General features: G+C 42.3%; 1 protein-coding gene across 5 annotated transcripts in view; it reads right to left on the reverse strand.

The window, feature by feature from the left end:
- MARCHF8 (membrane associated ring-CH-type finger 8) overlaps nucleotides 1-20,124 on the reverse strand; it is a 154,046-nt gene that overhangs the window by 43,811 nt on the left and 90,111 nt on the right. For all 5 annotated transcript variants that reach the window (XM_033942618.1, XM_033942615.1, XM_033942616.1 and 2 more), the window contains one exon: nucleotides 16,420-16,470. In XM_033942618.1, coding sequence (XP_033798509.1) covers nucleotides 16,420-16,470 — 51 coding nt within the window. The remainder of the gene's footprint in view (nucleotides 1-16,419; nucleotides 16,471-20,124) is intronic.

Here is a 20,124-nt window from a genome sequence, read left to right on the forward strand (position 1 = left end):
CATCCAGATGAAGTTAAATGCAACTAAAACCAAACTCTTGTGGTTAGGTCCAAAACTAGATTGTCTCCCTTCCACTATACTATTGGATTCTGGGGCTTCTCTGCAAATTGAGTTCTTCTCCAAGATCCTAGGAATACTTTTTGACTCTTCCCTTACCTTTAAGGATCAAATAAACTCTCTGGTCAAAATTTTTTTTTTTTTAGTTTACAAATGTTGAAAAAGGTTAGATCTTATTTCCATCAACGCCATTTTTCTGTTTTGGTCCAATCAATTATACTATCTCGGCTAGATTATTGTAATGCTATCTATTTTGGCATCACAAAGATCTGCCTTCAAAGGTTGCAATTGATTCAGAATATCGCTGCGAAGTTGATCTATGGAAAGAGCAAGTTTGACCACGTGACTCCTTTGTTTTTGAGTTTCCACTGGCTCCTGGTTCATCTTAGAATTCAATTTAAATGTGTATGTATTATTTTAAAGATTTTATATGGTATTTTTGCTCCTTTTGTTCCTTATCATGGAACATTTACAGATTTTCCTAAGCGAGAGGTATTAAACAATTTAAGTTTTCCCTTCCTTCTAGGAAAGGAATCAAAGGAATCAAGAATTTTAATAATAATAATAATAACTTTATTCTTATACTAGTGTTTAAGCCCGTTAGATTAACGGGTGCTAGATGTCTCCTGCTTTTGAACTTGGGCAGGGGCAGAGGCAGAGCCAGGGCGGGAGGGAGTGACAGTGGGAGAGCAATTTCAAAGCCTCAGCAGCGGCGGCTCCTTGACCAATCCGCGCTTACAACGTCCCCACACTTGCGGTTTGGCTGGCTCCCCCACCAAAGCCCTTCGCAGCGGCAGCCCCTCCCGCATCCGTCCCCACGTCCCAAACCTCTACGAAGACTGGCTCCCACGAAAATGGTACCCCTCTGTCCAAAGCCGTGGCAGCAGCCTCCCTCAAGACACATTTCAAATCTGACATATACCGCCAACAATCTTGCGACTTCTAGGCGGTTTACAGCAAAGAATATTGCAATGTACATCTGATAGTAACAGCATTAATGATAATAACAACAGTTATGTATTGCAGGGTCGTGAAGTACCTTGCGGTTTGCACAGGGTTGGAAGTTAGTGATTGGGGTTAACCGTTTACAAGAACAGATTTGGGGAGTGATTACGAGGGGGGTTATTGTCCTTGTTCGTTGCCTAGGTATTTTGTGAACAGGTATGTTTTCAGGTGTTTCCTGAATTCTCCATAGTTGTTTGTGTGTGTAATTAGTTTATTTAAGTCTTTGCCCCATAAGGCTGCTTGATAGGATAGAAGTTGTTGATGGTATCTCTTATATTTGCATCCTTTGGCTGGTGGGGAGACGAATTTCAGGTGTAATCTTCTCTCATGTCTGTTGGTTGGGTATGAGAAGAGGTCTGTTATGTATTTAGGGGCTAGACCTGATAGTACTTTGAAGCATAGACATCCCAGCTTGAACTTCGTGCGTGCCTCCATTGGTAGCCAGTGCAGGAGTTGGTAGGAAGGGGTTATATGATCGGACTTCTTCAGCCCGAAAATCAGCCTGACTGCTGCATTTTGTATCAGTTGTAGTCTCTGCATTTGCTTCTGGGAAATTGCCAGGTGGGTGATGTTACAATAATCAAGGTGGCTTAATATTAGGGATTGTACCAGTATTCTGAATGCTGAAGCGTCGAAGTAGGCTCTTATGGACATAAGTTTCCAGAGAGTGAAGAACCCTTTTTTGACTAGGGAGTCCACATGGTCTTTCATAGTTAGACCTTGGTCTAGTATTACCCCCAGTACCTTCATTGTTGGCTGGATGGGGTAGTTAAGATTGTTTATGCGTAATGATTTTGTCGTGATATTTGAGAGTGGCGAGGCTATAAAGAATTTAGTTTTATCTGAATTGAGTTTCAGTTTAAATTCTGAGGTCCATTGTTCCATCAGGTTTAGTGCTGTGGGGGTGATATCGGAGGGAGAAGTATTGAATGGGATAATGATTGTGAAGTCATCCGCATAGCTGAATACTTTTATACCCTGTTGGGCCAGCTGCATGCCTAGTGAAGATATATAGACGTTGAAGAGTAGTGGGGATAGAGGGGACCCCTGTGGAACGCCTGATGGGTTTCTCCATGTTTTAGAGAGGCTGCAGTTGAAGCGTACTTGATAGGTGCGGGATGTGAGGAATCCTCGGAACCAGTTAAGTACTTCACCTCCGATGCCGATTGCGTCTAGACATTGTAGCAATTTTTTGTGATCCACCAGGTCAAAGGCCGAGCTCATGTCAAATTGCATGATTAAGGCATTATGTCCCTTGCTGAGTAAGTTGCGTGAGTATTTTAGGGTAGCTGCGATCACCGTCTCTGTGCTAAACAGAGGTCTGAAGCCAGACTGGGTTTCATGTAGTAGCGAGAACTGATCAAGGTAGTCCATCAATTGGTTTTTAAATTTTCTGAACTATGGAATGAACTTCCTTTAACCTTGCGATGTCCTAGTCCTTTCCAAGTCTTTCGCAAATCTCTAAAAACTTTCCTATTTGCAAAATATTTTAAAAATTAATTCCCTTTGCAACTTTTGTTATATTTTTATTAATTATTGTTAACCATGTCGAGCTTCCTTTGGTTGTTTAGTTTAGTTTAGGGGAAGGAACGTAAAAAAAGTGCCATGATTTTCTGCAGTCCCTGACAAAGAGAGATTGCTGGACTTCAGAAGGGAAAAGGGAAGATGCTGGACTAGGGGGGAGGGAGGCAGAGAGGGAATGAGAAATGAGTAGATGCTAGATGGGGGGATATGTTTATTGGAGGGAAAATAGAGGAAAGAGATGCTGGACTGGGGAAAGAAAGGAGAGATGCTAGACTAAGGTGGGAGAAAAAGAGTAGATGAGGGAGATGCTGGACCAGAGGGAAAAGGCTTTGAAAGGTTACAAGAATATGAACGGTTCTTTGAATGTAAACAAGTCAAAACTAATGTTTTTTCCAGTTAAAAATGGCCTTTCTCTTCAATCCCCATTAATACTTAAAAATCTACCTATCAAAGTAGTATCCTCTCTTAAATTGCTGGGAATTACATTTGATAGTAAATTTTCTTATCACTTACATATTAGTTCAATTGTTCAATGTTGTTTCCACCGATTAAGTATGATTAAAGCTTTAGCAAAATTGTTAGAGCCCTCTTCTCAGAACATTTTAATCCATTCACTTGTCATTTCATGCTTAGACTACTGTAATGCCCTCCTCAAAGGCATTACAAAAAAGGAAATAAGAAGACTTCAAATAGCATAAAACACCGCAGTAAAAATCATATTCAATGAAAAAAGTATGATCATGTCACTCCCCTCTTACAGAAAGCTCACTGGCTTCCAATAGAACACAGGATCACTTACAAAATCCTTTTACTTACTTTTAAAACCAGAGCAAATAATCAACCTGAATTTATTAACAACCTACTTATCCTATATAATAAAGAGCTAGCCGCACATGCGCACTCCTTTTTGCGTGTTCTGTGCGCTGTAGGTCTGTGGCCGCAGGAGTGCGCATGCGTGAGTCCCCAGCCTTGACCGCGGCTTGAGGCAGCCGACAGGAGCAGCGGATGGCGGGAGGAGGGCTCATGGTCCTGCCGCCGCTGCCGCTCCTGTTCATAGCGGCCTGCACGTCGCCGACTCCCCCGCTCCCGCAAAAATCGCTACCGCTCCTGTTCTTCCCCTCCCTTCAGTCACTGCTGCCATTCCTATTTAAAATGGCCTGCTGAGGTTCGCGGCCGGCTGTAGCGAACCTTGCAGGCCGCTCTCCACATGGTAGCACGTTCCCTCTGACGCGATCGCGTCAGAGGGAACATGCTACTGAGGTGGACAGCGGCCTGCGAGGTTCACTACAGCCGGCCGCGAACCTCAGCAGGCCGTTTTAAATAGGAATGGCAGCGGTGACAGGAACCATGGATGGAGGGAGGGGAAGAGGAAAAAGAAGGGCCATGGAGCAGGCAGGAAAGGGGGCTGCTTTGGGGGGAGGGGTGTGCTGGAGGGGAAGAGGAAAAAGAAGGGCCATGGAACAGGCAGGAAAGGGGGCTGCTTTAGGGGGAGGGGTGTGCTGGAGGGGAAGAGGAAAAAGAAGGGCCATGGAACAGGCAGGAAAGGGGGCTGCTTTGGGGGGAGGGGTGTGCTGGAGGGGAAGAACTGGAGGGGAAGAGGAAAAAGAAGGGCCATGGAGCAGGCAGGAAAGGGGGCTGCTTTAGGGGGAGGGGTGTGCTGGAGGGGAAGAGGAAAAAAAAGGGCCATGGAGCAGGCAGGAAAGGGGGCTGTTTTGGTGGGAGGGTTGTGCTGAGTGCAGACAGCAATCATGGGGGGGAGGAACAAAAGGGGGCCATGGAGCAGGTAGGCATTGCAGAACAGGGGGAGAGGGAAAGGGAGCTGCTTTGGCAAGCAGGGGGGCCAGGGAGACAGACAGAAAGAAAGACGGACAGACAGGGGACCAGGGAGAGACACAGACACAAAGAATGATAGACAGACAGCGTCCAAAGAGAGAGAGACAAATTTAAAAAACCTAGACGTACAGACATCTACTCTGGGCAGCGGAAGGAAGGCAGTACGGAGTGCTGCTGGAAGTGGCTGCTGGGAGGAGGGCTTCGAGACGCAGAAGACTGTCCCCAAAGCCCCTGCGGAGAGTTGGGCCAACCTCTCCTTCCTCACCGACGCCGAAGAAGCTTTAGGCCCCGCTCCCTCTCGCGCTCTGAGCACTCACAATTGGCTGAAGGGTGTCGTGCCAGTGCTGCAGGTACAGGGGGATGCTTTTGTTGGAGAGGTGTGCTGGGGGGTAGACGGCTTTGCTGGGGGGGAGGGGGAAGACACAAGGGGGTCAGGGAGAGGGAAAGGGGGCTGCTTTGGGGGAAGGGGTATGTTGGGGCCAGACAGCTTTGCTCTGGGGGGGGGGGGGAATGACACAAGGACACAGACACAAACAATGACACACAGGGGGCCAGTGAGACAGACAGAAAGGAAGACATTCAGGCAGCGTCCAAGGAGAGACATTCAGCGTCTAAGGAGAGACAGCCAGTGTCCAAGGAGAGAAAAACAAATAAACATAGACATAGACATAAACATAGACAGACAGACAGCGGCCAAGGGGAGAGAGAGAAAGAAAGAAAGACAGACACATACATCTATTCTACCACCCGTTAATGTAACGGGCTTAAAGACTAGTTCCATATAATCAATCTAGAACTTTAAGATCCACAGCTCACAACCTTCTAACTATTATCTCGTTGAAGTATATCAGTACAATGAGGGTTACAATTTTTTCCGTTAGTGCCCCCCTTGCTTTGGAATAGTATTCCAAATCACTTATGTGAAATAACAAGTCTTGCCAATTTTAAGGCGAAGTTAAATACATTTTTATTCCTTGATGTCTTTGTTATTTAAACTGCCATTTTAAGGACAAACCAGATTGGAAAGGTTTTTAACTCCAGTCTCCCTTCCTTTTGTTCTTTTCCTTAAATATTCTTTCTCTTTCTGTCAATTGTAGTTCCACCCCTCTTCCCCCTTCATTCTCATTCGTCAATGTCTTTAAAAATTTGTCTTTTTTCCCAATTTGTCTTTGACTACACTCTGACTCTATTTGGTACACTGTTTTAGTATTTTTGTACACCGCCTTGAAGGTTTGATTAGGCAGTATAAGAAATTTTAAATAAACTTGAAACTTGAACTCAGTAATTTATGAAGGATTAGAAGGAATGATCCTTCTTGGATACAAAGAAAATTAGGGCTTCTGCTGCAGAAGTTGTGGACCTGATAAATCCTTTTTGTAAATTCTATTGCAGATACTCCTACAAAAGCATTGTGGGAATATTTTGAGTTCTAGCTCAAAGAGGAAGTATATTCTTCCAAATTGAACTTTTGGGAGAACATGTTAGCTGCCCTCATATTGAACTGCCTGGTATTTCAAATGTTTCTTGAATACCTGCTTAGATGCCAATCAACTGGCTCCTAGGGTTCTTTCTTCCAGAATGAAAGTAGGAATACTGTTCTGTTGGTAGAATGCAAACTGGAAGGCTAGCTGATGTGGCGGCATATGCTGTTCCAGCCATTGAAAATCCAAGATAAGGAACATTAATCAGGAAGGCCATGAACCATTTTAATATGATGACAAGGCTGAGCCATCAATAGTTTCGACAGCACATAATACCTGCGTCCTGGATTGGCCACTTGGAAACAGGATACTGAACCCAGTTTGGCATCTTTGGAGTATTATTTATTTATTTATTCAATTTTCTATAGCGTTCTCCCCAGAGAGCTCAGAATGGTTTTTACATGAATTTATTCAGGTACTCAAGCATTTTTCCCTGTCTGTCCTGGCAGGCTCACAATCTATCTAATGTACCTGGGGCAATGAGGAGATTATGCGACTTGCCCAGGATCACATGGAACAATATGTGTTTGAACCTACAACCTCAGGGTGCTGAGGCTGTAGCTTTAACTACTGCACCACACTAGGGGCTAGATTCACTAACCTTCTGATCCATGTCCGATCCATGTGTGATTAGAGGCAGGCTGACCAATTCACCAACAATCTTCATGCAAATGTAGGTATTCGGAGGCACGCCCCCAACCAACTGCACTGATCGGATTGAGTCGGGGAGAGCCCTGACAGTAGTGACAGGAGAAGCAGCCTTTTGTCATTGCTGTCAGGGCACTGCCGGCTTTTTTTTTTTTTTAAATAGGCTGCAAATATCACGACTTAAAAAAAAAAAGCCTCCCCCCATGCACACACCCGACTGGCATGGCACCCCCCAAGCGGCCCAGCACCCCCCCGGCCCGACCTGACACCCCCCGCACCTAAAAGTTGGGAGTATGAGGGGTGCTCAGTCCCTCCTGCTCCGCAGGCCTCCAGCAGTGGGAACAGGAGGAACCGCAAAGTCCTCCTGCTCCTGCTCCTCCGCCCTCCTCAATGCGAATGCGGGCTTTCATGTGATGCACAGGGAGGAGCCTAAGGCCCTGATTGGCTCAGGTGCCTCGGGCTCCTCCCACCTTTGTGAATCTAGCCCTAGGTGTGTTCTGTGCTAATTGGTTAGCGCAGCTATAATGCCATGCATCAACGAATTAGCACATGATTAGCAAAGGAACCCTCCTTACTGCCAAGAAAATAGGTGTCTAAAGGCTAATAGGTGCTAATGGCCAAGCATTAATGGTGAAATTAGAATGTGGCCATTATTTGAAAAATGCAGTAATTTGGAAACTGCAGCTATTTTATAGCCACACTAAATGTGGCCTCAATATGTGGGAAAGCCCTGTGCTAGGAAAAGCGCTAGCCACTTTTTATTGTAGCTAATTAAAAGAGCTCCTAAATGTGTTCAGTTAGACAGAAATCAATTATTGATATTCAGAGACTAATGTTTGATTTTCACATTGTTATCAGTAGCCCTTCAGGGGCCTAATAAAGAAATTGAATGGATATCTGTTATTAAACAAACTGTGGCCCTCTTATGAAGCCACATTAGGCTTTTTTTAATTGCTGGCCATGGTGGTAAAGCTCCAATGCTCATAGAATTCTTATGACCCTCAGAGCTTTTGCCACTGCGGCCAGTGATAAAAAAGCCCAACGCAGCTTCATTAAAAAAGGGGGGTATATCACGTTAAATGACTTTCTGTGATTGGTTGGTAATATTCATGTGACTTTTTAAAGAAAAGACACTGATGCCATGTTTTTTGACTACAGCACAAGAAGGGGGATGGGATTTGATATATCGCCCTTATGTGGTTATCAATCAAAGTGATTAAATAACTTGCCCAGAGTCATAAGGAGTTGCAGTGGAAGTTCCCATGGCTTTCATGCTGCTGCTGCATTAACCACTAAGCTACGTCTCCACTCCTGAAGTGGTAAGATGGCTGACTCTGATCACTGACACAGATGTAGTGAAACTTGGATTCATGTCCAATTGGAGGCAGGCGGAAGTATTTTTGAAATGAGTCCAGTCTGCAATTTTGTCAAGGTAATTTTTTCAGATAAGTGATTTTTTGCATTTTGGGACACTAAGCTTAAAAGTTTTTGTACATGGTGATTAATTTGCTGTAAATGCAGAGAAGTAGATAAACACTAACTGCCAGATTCTATAAAGAACGCCTTTGTTGGTGCCTACATTAATTACCTAAATGAGCTTTAACAAACTCATAATTGGAAAAAAACATTAAATTGGAAGATAGACGCCTATCTGATTCTATAAAAGGTACCATTAGGTGTGATTCCAAAAAGAGCTTAAGCACCTGCATTGTAGGTCAACAAAACTCTGGCCTACATTACTGGTGCTTAAGTTTTGTGATAGGCGCCATAAGGTGTGATTTTGTAAATGGCACCTAAGCATGACTGACATACAGATGGTACCTTTTTTTCAAGGCGCCTGCTGATTTAGGTGCCATTTAAAGAATCTGGCCCTAAGTTTTGTGCTGGACTATTTTTTGATCATCCATCTCTCACCTATTTATTTATTATTGGGATGGGATGAATTAATTTTATTGGCTGATTTTATCCAATGGTTGAAAGGAAAGAAATAAGGTTAAAGGTTGTGTAAAAAAGATTACTAAAAAAGTAAAAAAGATTTGAAATCGGCCTTATGCACACTAGTCATACATCTGAATGTCTATTCTAACCTTGGTAATCTTTGCAGCTGTACACTATCTGCAACCTGTTGCTGCTATCAGACAACAGTCTATTCTCTGAGGGAAGAGATGCAAGTCAGAGAATGAACCTGTGGATTCCCAGTAGGGAAATTACACCAAAAACAAAAACACATACTGTACAGAGAATGAAAATACTGCTACCCTAGATATGCAACCCAGATGCACCATCCCTCAGGGAGCCATGCTTAAGAAGAATATCCTTGGGCAGACTTCTTTAACATACCTCATCCATTCCTACATATGAAAAGAATAGGTTCTTACCTTCATAATCTTCTTTCTAGTAAATAGGCACATCATTCTGAACTGATGGGTGTGGGTAATCAATCCCTCCTCATGAGATTCTGTGTAGAGAGCCTCATTTACATTTTTTCCCTCCATCCCCCCTTCACATTGCAAGTGCTCCATTCGTATCAAAGTGGATGGTCAGCCCTAGAGAAGAAACATAACAGGGAGGGGCATGGGGATCTCCCCGAGAAACAAGTTTGTTCTGCTCATATCAAAACATTCAACTTGCAATAATCATGACCCATATAAACCGTATAATGAGGTGTAACAAGCCACCTACCTGAGTGCAACAGGCACTGGAGCTCTAGCTTTGGTCTTCTCTATCCTTACCCTTGCTGGATAGAAACAAAATATGTCTGAGACAGAAAGCAGGCTAATGAACATCTGACAGGGCGGGCTTCCAGAATGATGTAACTATTTACTAGAAAGATTATCAAGGTAAAAACCTAATCTTTTCTTCTAGTGCAATAGGCACATCATACTGGAACTGATGGGACGTATCAAAGCAGTCTCCTAGAATCTAGGGTGGGACCGATGAGTCTGCAGAAAGTACTGCATACCCAAAAGTGGAATCAACTTTGGTTACTACATCCATCCTATAAAACCTTTGTGAAAGTTTGAAAGAAGGACCATGTGGCCGCTCTGCAAATTTCTTCAGGGGAAACTGCTCTTGCTTCCACCCAAGAGGATGCTACTGCTCTAGTGGAATGTGCCTTTAAGGATATGGGATAGAAAATGACATGGGGACAAATTTTTCCCTGTCCCGTGGGAACTCATTTTCCCATCTCATCCTAGCAAGTTCTTTTCCTGTCCCTGCCCCATTCCTACAAGCTCTGTCCTCATTTGCACAAGCCTCAAACACTTTAAAATCATAAGTGTTTGAGGCTTGTGCAGTTAAAGCAGAGCTTACAGGAATGGGGCAGGGACAGGAACAGTGACAAATCCATCTTTAAATGGTCACATTAGAAGCTGGGCGGCCCCAGCGGGCAGGTCCTGCTAGCACAAAGAGATGATCCAAAAGGCAGAACTCATTTGTGACTTCCAGATAATGAAGCAACACTCCGTGGACATCCAGAAATCTCAGGATTTTGTCACTCTTCTTGGATTTTGAAGGTGTGAAGACAGATAGCCATACTTCCTGGTTGATATGTAAACTCGAGACTAACTTGGGCAAAAAAGAGGGGACTGTATACAGTATTATCCCATTTTTCGAAATCCTGAGTAAAGCATTTCTTCAGGATAACACCTGCAGTTCTGACACTCATCATGCTGATATGACCGCCACTAGAAACACCATCTTAAATGGCTCCTTCAGGGGCTCATAAGGAGCCCTAAAGATGGCCAGCAAGACGAGATTGAGACTCCAGGTTCAAGTTTTCAAATTAAAAAAAATTTATACCGCTCAATCAGACTTCTGAGCAGTATACAATAAAAAAGCATTACAATGATAAAAATGATGTAAAATTTGACAATAAACGAACCAGGGAAAAAAAAAAGAAATATTCTGACTAAAGATGAACAGAAACAGAGGGAAAAAGGGGAAGAACAACAATATTTTTGAGAAAAGAGAACAGTCAAGTGATTAACAGTAGGGAGAGGATTTCATAAAAATGTCAATAAGTATTTAGCCCTTATAAAGGAAGTTAAGTTTCAAAAGCGTCTTGGAACAGGAACGTTTTCAGCTTTGTTTTGAAATGGGGCAGAGATATTTCTTCGCAGATGTAATTGGGAATAAAATTCCAAAGAGATGGTACAGTCACTGTGAAATTGTTCAGCCTTAATGTGTTAATCTGCTTTAATGATGGGACTACAAGGAGGTTTTGATTCATAGAGCGAAGGGCTTTGGCTTGACAGTAGGGGATAAGGAGGCTATTGATAAATTCGGGTTGATTATTCCAGGTTGGAAATGGTTGACATATTGGAGGATGTAGGCATAATGCTCCCTTCAAAAATCTTTCTAAATATATTTCTAAGGTGCTCTTCAAATACCTTGTCTCACTTTAATGAGTACTTTAAATGGTTCTCTAAACATCTCAACAGACCTCCTCCTCCGTCCTACAAAAGTGTCCCAATGGGGAGATTCAAGTGGTGAACTCCTCACTGGTCTGTTCAATTTAAATAATGTGCAATTCTTATTATATTTTTTAAAAAAAAGATTTTTAGTATTCACTTATCTCAGTAATGGTGAACTTTCAGTTCTCTATATAGGCTAGCGGTGAGACCCGACATGTTTCACGAGAGTTTCATCAGGGGTCTGCCCACCACCACAGCTATCCACCTCCACTGCTGTCCTCCCTTTGGTTTCAGACTGAAACCAAAGGGAGTCAATTGTCCAGGTAAGGATGCACTTGTACTCCTTCCTTGTAAAGATGTGGTACAACTACAACCATCACCTTGGTAAAGGTGCGTGGCTCTGTGGCCAGCCCAATCAGCAGAGCTAAGAACTGGTAATGTTGTTCCAGAATGTGGAACCTCAATAACTTCCTGTCATACGGAAATATGGGGATGTGTAGATAGGCCTCTGTCAAATCCAGAGAAGCAAGAAATTCTCCTGGTGCCACCAAGGTAATGACTGACTTCACCATACCCATACAGAAGCGTGGTATCTTGAGGACTATGCATTGATCACTTTCAGGTCTAGGACTGGTATCCAGTCTTCTGAGTCTCTTTTGGGCACAATAAAGTATATGGAGTATCTGTCTAATCCTAATCCTGACTCTTCATCCGGGACAGGTTCTATGGCCGCTAGGTCCAATAGCCTCTGTGGAGTAACTTGAACTCTGACCTCTTTCTCTGGTCTTCACACTGGAACATCTACAAAAAGGTCTGTGAGGGGATAAAAGGATTCAAGCTTGTACCCCTCCTAAATGATGTCCAGTACCCAACGGTCTGAGGTGATCTCCACCCACTTCTTAAATGTTGTCAACCTTCTGTGGAGGTACAGCTGTTGTCATAACTGCTTCTTGGAGGCTGCTGTGGAGTGGAATCCTGAGGACATGTGGCCTTTCCAAATCTTTGCCTTTGAACTTTGATAAGACTTCTGGCTGGAAAAGCCTCCTGAATACTAACAAAATCTTCTGCAGCCAATCAGCTCACCCTGGCCCCCTGGAGGTCCTCAGCCTGCTGTCCAAAAGAGACTTCGGCTCATGATCCTGCACGCTTGCCATTAAGATCTGAGCCTTCCAGGCAAGAAGCAGAATCCCAAACTACTGAGGACCCATGTTACAGATCACTAACAGTAGGTCAGCATTTCATATTTGAGCTCCTTTAGTTCCCATGGATGTATACCATCTGTTTCAGGTGATTTATTACTTTTTATCTTGTCGATTTGGTTTAGTAAATCTTCCAGAATGGCCAATATTTCTTTCAGTTCATCCACATCATCACCCTTGAAAACCATTTCTGGTTCAGGTAGATCTCTACACTCCACAAGAGACAGGAAAACTCAACTCCACGTAAAGCAGAACAGAACAAAAAACAAGTGGGGAAGGGACTATACACATCAACCTTAAGGGCAATAACAATTTATTAAAAATAATCTAAAAAACATGTCACATATATATAGAACACCAATCCTTTCACTTATATCTTTGGACTCAACACGGTCCATGTTTCGGCTTCCACTAGAAAGCCTTCCTCAGGGGTAGACTAGTGATCCAGTAGATGGCGCTGATATATATGTAAAGGAATGGCTCAGTATTGTAAAATTGCACTAAATGACTCGATCCAAACACTGCATAAGAAGACTGGCAGAATTGTAACTGATTATTTTTAATAAATTGTTTTTTGTTTTGTTCAGGTAGATCTCTTACATCTTCTTCAATAAAAACTGAAGCAAAGAATTCATTCAGTCTCTGCTATGGCCTTATCCTCCCTAAGCGCCCCTTTTGCTCCTTGATCATCCAACAGTCCCACAGATTCCCTCACAGGTTTTCTGCAGTAGATAATAAAAGATCAAACAGGTGTTAGATATGGTCTAAACAGAACTTTATATTGTTGCTCTATCTTTTTGCAGAAATTAAGCTTCTATAGCCCTCGTGCACTGTGTATTCATACCTCATCCTCCCCATTCCTTGTCCAAGGAATCATTTAATGGAACAGTGTAATGAGATTTTTTCACATTCACTTATTTATATATCTGGCTTACTTGGCTTTTCATGCTATCTCTGACAACACTCTAGTGATTTTTCAACTAAAAACATGCAAATAATGAAAATCTCTCCAGCTGAAATGTGTTACAAATATCTGTGAAACATTTCTTCACTGAAAATCTTATTTATTTATTTATCCAGATTTCTATCCTGCACAATCCTATGCTCGACAGATTACAAAATTAACATTCACAATTCTAAAAACAACACAAAACAAAGACTGTACATTTAAAATATTAAAACAGTGATCCTTCCACTCACCAGTGATCAACACCTCATCCTGCATCATTAAACACCTCTTGTTTCCCCAAAAGCATTACAAAAAAACCACACAGGTCTTCAACTGCCTTCTAAAGATAAGTAAAGCCTTTATCTTACGTACGTAATTCCAGAGGTAAATTGTTCCATAATTTATGTCCTGCAATTTGAACATAAGAATTGCTGCTGCTGGGTCAGACCAGTGGTCCATCGTGCCCAGCAGTCTGCTCACGCGACGGCCCTCTGGTCAAAGTCCATCGCCCTAACTGAGACTAGCCCTACCTGTATGCGTTCTGGTTCAGCAGGAACTTGTCTAACTTTGTCTTGAATCCCTGGAGGGTGTTTCCCCCTATGAAATGTAGTAGCTTGGATAAACTCACTGATTGGAAACCCGGTACTTCCAAAATATTTTTATTCTCCAATCTCAGAACACAAAGGTTTGTATATTTTTAGAGTGGAATCAAGTAGAGATTGAACTGTAGTATTCAGTGCTTTGAAAATCAAAGTTAAAATCTTGAATTCAATCCTATATGTAATAGATAACCAATGCAAACAAACTAAAGTGGATGAAATATGCTCCCTCCTCAATTTTCCAGTCGGTCCATCAAAGGTTCGAGGAGGTGAAACCTATGAAAGGAGACTGGATATTAATAGGTGGAAGATGACAATAGTAAGTAGCTGGAGTTTCATACATTTGGGGCTGGAGAACCTGTTGAAAACTGTGCCGGAGACTACCTTTATAATTCTAAAGTTGTAATTTCCCTGACGCAGCAGTGGTAGCAGCTGCAAAATGCCGACAGCATCGGAGAACTGAAATTATGTTGAAATGAAGAGCGGGAAGCCTTTCAAAGCCCTATTGGGAAGCTCTGGGATGTAATGTTCACAACAAGTATAAAAGTTGTTTGCAATAGAAAGTTATGCTAAGATTTAATGACTACTGATTGGTTGGTGGCCCGAAGAAAGTTTTGAAACTTCCTATACAGTGAATATAAAACAGAGAAAGACTTTTTTTCTTTGACATTATTTAAAGATTATTTGGAGCACTAGTGGGGAGGTTTTTATGCCAGTGACTGAGCCAGGGAGCTCGGAGAATTTCTTCATTAAACTACTGTTGAAAATCTGAGGCTTTTCCTCCCTGATGACTGAGCTCCTGAATCTCCAAAGTAGGCATGTAAACATAAATGATTAAAAAAAAAAAAAAAAAAAGGAGGAAAAGTGAATATGAGTTTATATAGCAGGTATTGCTCAGTGTTTTGGAGCAGGTTATTTTGTGGGTATCCCTACTGTGACTACTGTCCTTGGATGTCCAAGAGGTGGCACACACCCTACCAGCATTAGCCACGCCTACAGTGGCGTTAGGTGTCATAAAGTACCTCTGTAGGTGCAATGTAGGCACCATGTTTTAAGGTACTGGCAAGTGCCTACATTTTTTGTGCTTTTAATTTTTTTTAATGGCACTTTCAACCTAAGTTAGGCGCTGGTGGGGGCACTGTTTATAGAATATGGGCCTTAGAAAATTTTAGACAGTAAGTTGGTGAAATTCAATCTGTTCAACAGCCTCTGATTAAAGATAACATTGCTATACATAACAAGCTATGTGCCAGTGAAAATCAGTTGAGGCATTTGAGTTTAAGATTTGTGGGTTTTCCAAAATCTCCATTGTGTCACCTATTCAAATGATTAAGAAATTTTTCTAATAAAGATTTCCCAGGAAAACAGGCCCTCTACTTCAAGAGCTTATTATTTAAGATGTAGAAATCAGCCTATGGATGTATCAACAGATAACAATGGAGTTGACTAACTTTCTGGAAATCTCAACAAGAAATTTTTTCCGAAGTGACACTGATAGCTACATTCGCCTTTGAACCTGATTGCAATGGGGCTTTAAGACTTCATTTCTACAATCAAGATATTTTGGTTTTGGATCAACATATATTTATGCTTCCCAATTTCTCCAGATTCACACAGATGAGACCCAAAGCCTTATTCTGGCTCTGCATTAGAAGGTCTTTGCTGTAGGGCTACTTTTTTACTGCAATTTTCCTGTAACCGTATTCCGATTTGAGGTAATAAGTTTGTGTTCTTTGACCCTAAGATGATGTAGAGTTGTATTGATGGTAAGAAATAGCAACCTGTAGCCCTGAGGGAGATAACTCTTCCTAGCTGAATGAACTCTGCTGAAATTTCTACCTCCAAGTTTTGAAGCTCCAGTATTTTCAAATTTCCTTTATATTACCTTTCTTGTCCCTTTGAGATCTCCAGCTCAAGGGGTTTCTTCAACCTTGTCCTATTTCTTTTAAAATGATAATGTGTGTGTGTGGGGGGGAGGGGTGTTCCTAATATTTTTTTGTCTTTGCTTTCTGTTGTTGGAATTTGTGTAACAATATTATCTTTCTATTTCAAACCATTTTTGAATATTAAGTTTTGTAAAACTATAAATTACAAAAATAAGCCACACAAATTTCCTATAGTATCCAGCAATATCCCTGCTGCTGCTAGACTGGGTTACAGTGTTCCTAATGTTTTTTCCTGTCAATTCTTTATCCTCTCAAGATATTCAAGTAGACATGATAGCACGATGCCTCACGTACTCTCATTCGTCAATCATTTGTCAACTTTAATCAATCATTATCCAAGAAACATAAGAATAGCTAGAAATGATTGTGATTCAGTTGTAATTGGGGCTATGAAACACATGTGAAGGTTTCCTTATAAGTGCTATGTCCGCTAAAACAACCTGTGCTAATCAAGTTCAGTGAAACTGGAGACTCTTTGCAAATGATAGATGGGTTAATTTCTTAGAAAATATTTTGGGGTCCTTTTACTAAGGCACACTAAATGCTAAGGTGCCCATACAATATAATGGGCGCCTCATCATTTAATGCGCACTAAATCGGTTAGTGCGCCTTAGTAAAAGGACCCCTTGTGCTTTACTAAAAAAAAATAATCTCTTTCAACGCAACCCTCACTAGAAAAGTTATTAAACATTGCATGCTGAAAATACAAAGAACTAGAATAGCAGTCCGCTTTTGCTGAGTGGGACAATCTTGGAAACATTACCTTGGAGATGTTACTGGAACAGCTCACGGAGTGCCCCAAGGCCTTCTCATTCTATAAAAGAAGAGAACAAGAGAATAATTAGAGCTCTATATTGCAAGCAAAATAAAGGGTATAGGAAAGCTATTCATCTTCAGGACTAGAATTCTCACATGTGGATGGAGCTCTGGTGCAGACAATACCCAGTGTACTTATCACTTAAAGAAGCCTTTGGTAGACCTGCACCGCACATACGTGAATACCTTCCCACCTGCTCTAGTTATATAGTCTGATCCAATAGCCAGTGTTGATCAGTAATATATTACTGGTAATCTATTATTTTTAAACATAACTAGTAACTGTAATGAATACTGCCCTGCAAATGTAATGAAATAACTATTACATTTTCTCTGTAATGAGTAATATGTCTAGTTATTTTATATAGTTACTTTTCAGTGACATCCATCCAATTTTTTTGTGTCTCTAGGCCCGTTATTGTGCTGCTTCCGGTTTCTGGAAAACTTTCTTTTGAGTGAAATTGTTCAAGTGTGCAGCACAAGGTGATAAACATGGCTGGGTCTTCAACATTTAAGTGCTCTGTTTATGTCAATGTTTTTTATTAAGTAAAAAAAAGTAATATTTCTATAGGATACAAGTTACCGTAGTTTTTGTTCTATTAGATGTACCGCCCCTGTAGAGGAGGAAAAACCAAGGGAAAAAAAATTCTGCCCACCACACTACCATGTACCCTGTCCTGGCCTACCACCAGACCACCAGAGGGGGGGGGGACAGGGTACAAGGGGGAGTATTTTGAGGGAGATTAATGGCAATGTGTCTTTTTTTATTTAAACAGTCACCATATTTTTTTATCACACCTTGTATATACATTTTTTTCAAGGCTGTTTTTAACTCCTAGGGCAAGATTCTCAAAAACCACGTTAAAAGACAACAGTCTGCAAACGCAGCTGTTTTGATAGCGAATTTAAAAAAGCAAGACATTCTCCAAAAATTGGGCGTGCAAATGATGTCGGCAGACAGCAGAGAAGATTTGCTAAATTTACATGCATTGATTCGCTGAAGCTGGTGACCGGCATATGCACAGAATATACAAGGAAAGAGGCGTGAATGTGCACATGTCCCTGGAAAGAAACTCCATGCATCATATGCATGTGACACATGTGGCTGTAGCGGTTGGTCACAAAAGCTGTGCTGTCGCAAAACCCGATAGAATCCAGCGCGAGCAGTTGTTATTACAAGTGCGTAGTATAGCAAGCATCAAACATGCCTTTCTCGCCCCAAAACTACTATAATTCAGGTAAAATTTAATCATGACCCACAGGTAGAAACACACAAGATAAGAGTATCATACACGCGCTCAAGAAGAAACATTGGCTTTTTTTTTTTTTAAATATATTTATTAAGCTGAAAACACTGAACAGCCAAAACAGTTCAATATGGTACAAACAAGGCATGAAAACAACAACACTGGCTTTTAACAAGTGCGCATGAAACATGCCTGTCTTTCCCAAAAATTCAAAAGAAGCTTGATTTTATTATCTTCCACTAAAAATATATAGATACACATTTTTTTTTTCCATTAGTCACAGTCAAAACATAAGTGCTGGCACTGTAACAGCACCCCTGAACCAGTCACTGCTTTTTGTTGCCAAAAGCCAACGCCACTCTTCAAAAATAAGAACATAAGAAGTTGCCTCCGCTGAGTCAGACCAGAGGTCCATCCTGCCCAGCGGTCCGCTCCCGCGGCGGCCCATCAGGCCTAATTGCCTGAACAGTGTCCATGACTAATTTTGTAACTGCCTCTGATCCTCTAATTCTATCCTTATTACCTACCTCTACTCCTATCTGTACCCCTCAATCCCTTTGTCCTCCAGGTACCTGTCCAGACCCTCTTTGAAGCCCTGTAGTGTGCTTCTGCTTATCACATCCTCCGGTAGCGTGTTCCATATATCCACCACCCTCTGAGTGAAAAAGAACTTCCTGGCGTTTGTTCTAAACCTTTCCCCTTTCAGTTTCTCCGAGTGCCCCCTTGTGCTTGTGGTTCCCCGTAATTTGAAAAATCTGTCCATGTCCACTCTTTCTATGCCCTTCATGATCTTGAAGGTTTCTATCATGTCTCCTCTAAGTCTCCGCTTTTCCAGGGAGAAAAGCCCCAACTTCTTCAGTCTGTCAGTATATGAGAGGTCTTCCATACCCTTTATTAGCTTAGTTGCTCTTCTCTGGACTCTCTCAAGTACCGCCATGTCCTTCTTGAGGTACGGCGACCAGAACTGGACACAGTACTCCAGGTGCGGGCGCACCATTGCACGATACAGTGGCAGGATTACTTCCTTCGTCCTGGTTGTGATACCCTTCTTAATGATGCCCAACATTCTGTTCGCCTTCCTTGAGGCTGTGGCGCACTGTGCTGATGCCTTCAATGATGTGTCTACCATCACTCCCAGGTCTCTTTCAAGGTTACTCACCCCTAGCGGTGATCCCCCCCATTTTGTAAGTGAACATCGGGTTCTTTTTCCCTACATGCATGACCTTGCATTTTCCTATGTTGAAGCTCATTTGCCACTTTTCGGCCCACTCTTCCAGCATTGTCAGATCTTTTTGGAGGTCTTCGCAGTCCTCCATGGTTTTAACCCTGCTGTATAGTTTAGTGTCATCCGCAAATTTAATAACCTCACATTTTGTTCCTGCCTCCAGGTCGTTGATAAATATATTGAACAGGAGCGGTCCCAGCACCGACCCCTGCGGAACTCCGCTCGTGACCCATTGCCAGTCTGAGTAATGGCCTTTTATTCCAACCCTCTGTTTCCTGTCCGCCAGCCAGTTTTTGATCCATCGGTGGACCTCCCTTTGCACCCCGTGGTTCCATAGCTTCCTTAGCAGTCTTTCATGTGGTACCTTGTCGAAGGCTTTTTGGAAGTCAAGGTAAATGATTTCTATAGATTCCCCTTTATCCACCTGGCTGCTTACCCCCTCAAAGAAGTATAATAAGTTAGTGAGGCAGGACCTGCCCTTGCAGAAGCCATGCTGGCTCGGCTTTAGTTGCCCAGTGTTTTCGATGTGTTCCCAGATGCAGTCTTTAATCAGCGCTTCCATCATCTTTCCCGGGACCGAGGTCAAGCTCACCGGCCTGTAGTTTCCTGGGTCTCCCCTTGAGCCTTTCTTGAAGATGGGCGTGATATTTGCTATTTTCCAGTCTTCCGGAATCTCTCCAGTTTTTAAGGATAGGTTGCATATTTGTCGAAGTGGCTCAGCTATTTCGTTCCTTAGTTCCTTGAGTACCCTTGGGTGAATGCCGTCCAGACCTGGCGATTTGTCGATCTTTAGCCTGTCTATCTGTCTAAGGACATCCACTTTGCTCACCTCCAGTTGGACCAGATTTTCATCCTGATCTCCTTTTACGATCTCCTCGGGTTCCGGAATGTTGGTTGTGTCCTCTCTCGTGAAGACTGACGTGAAGAACTCGTTTAACCTGTCAGCTATCTCTTTTTCCTCTTTTACCACTCCCTTTCTGTCTCCATCATCCAAGGGTCCCACTTCCTCTCTTGCTGGTTGCTTCCCCTTGACGTACCTGAAGAATGATTTGAAGTTTGTTGCTTCCCCCGCCAGTCTCTCTTCATATTCTCTTTTTGCTTTCCTAACCACTCGGTGACACTCCTTTTGGTGTTTTTTGTGTTCCTTTTGGTTGTCCTCTGATCGATCCTTTTTCCATTT

Source organism: Geotrypetes seraphini, chromosome 4 (genome assembly GCF_902459505.1).
Source record: "Geotrypetes seraphini chromosome 4, aGeoSer1.1, whole genome shotgun sequence".
NCBI lineage: Eukaryota > Metazoa > Chordata > Amphibia > Gymnophiona > Dermophiidae > Geotrypetes > Geotrypetes seraphini.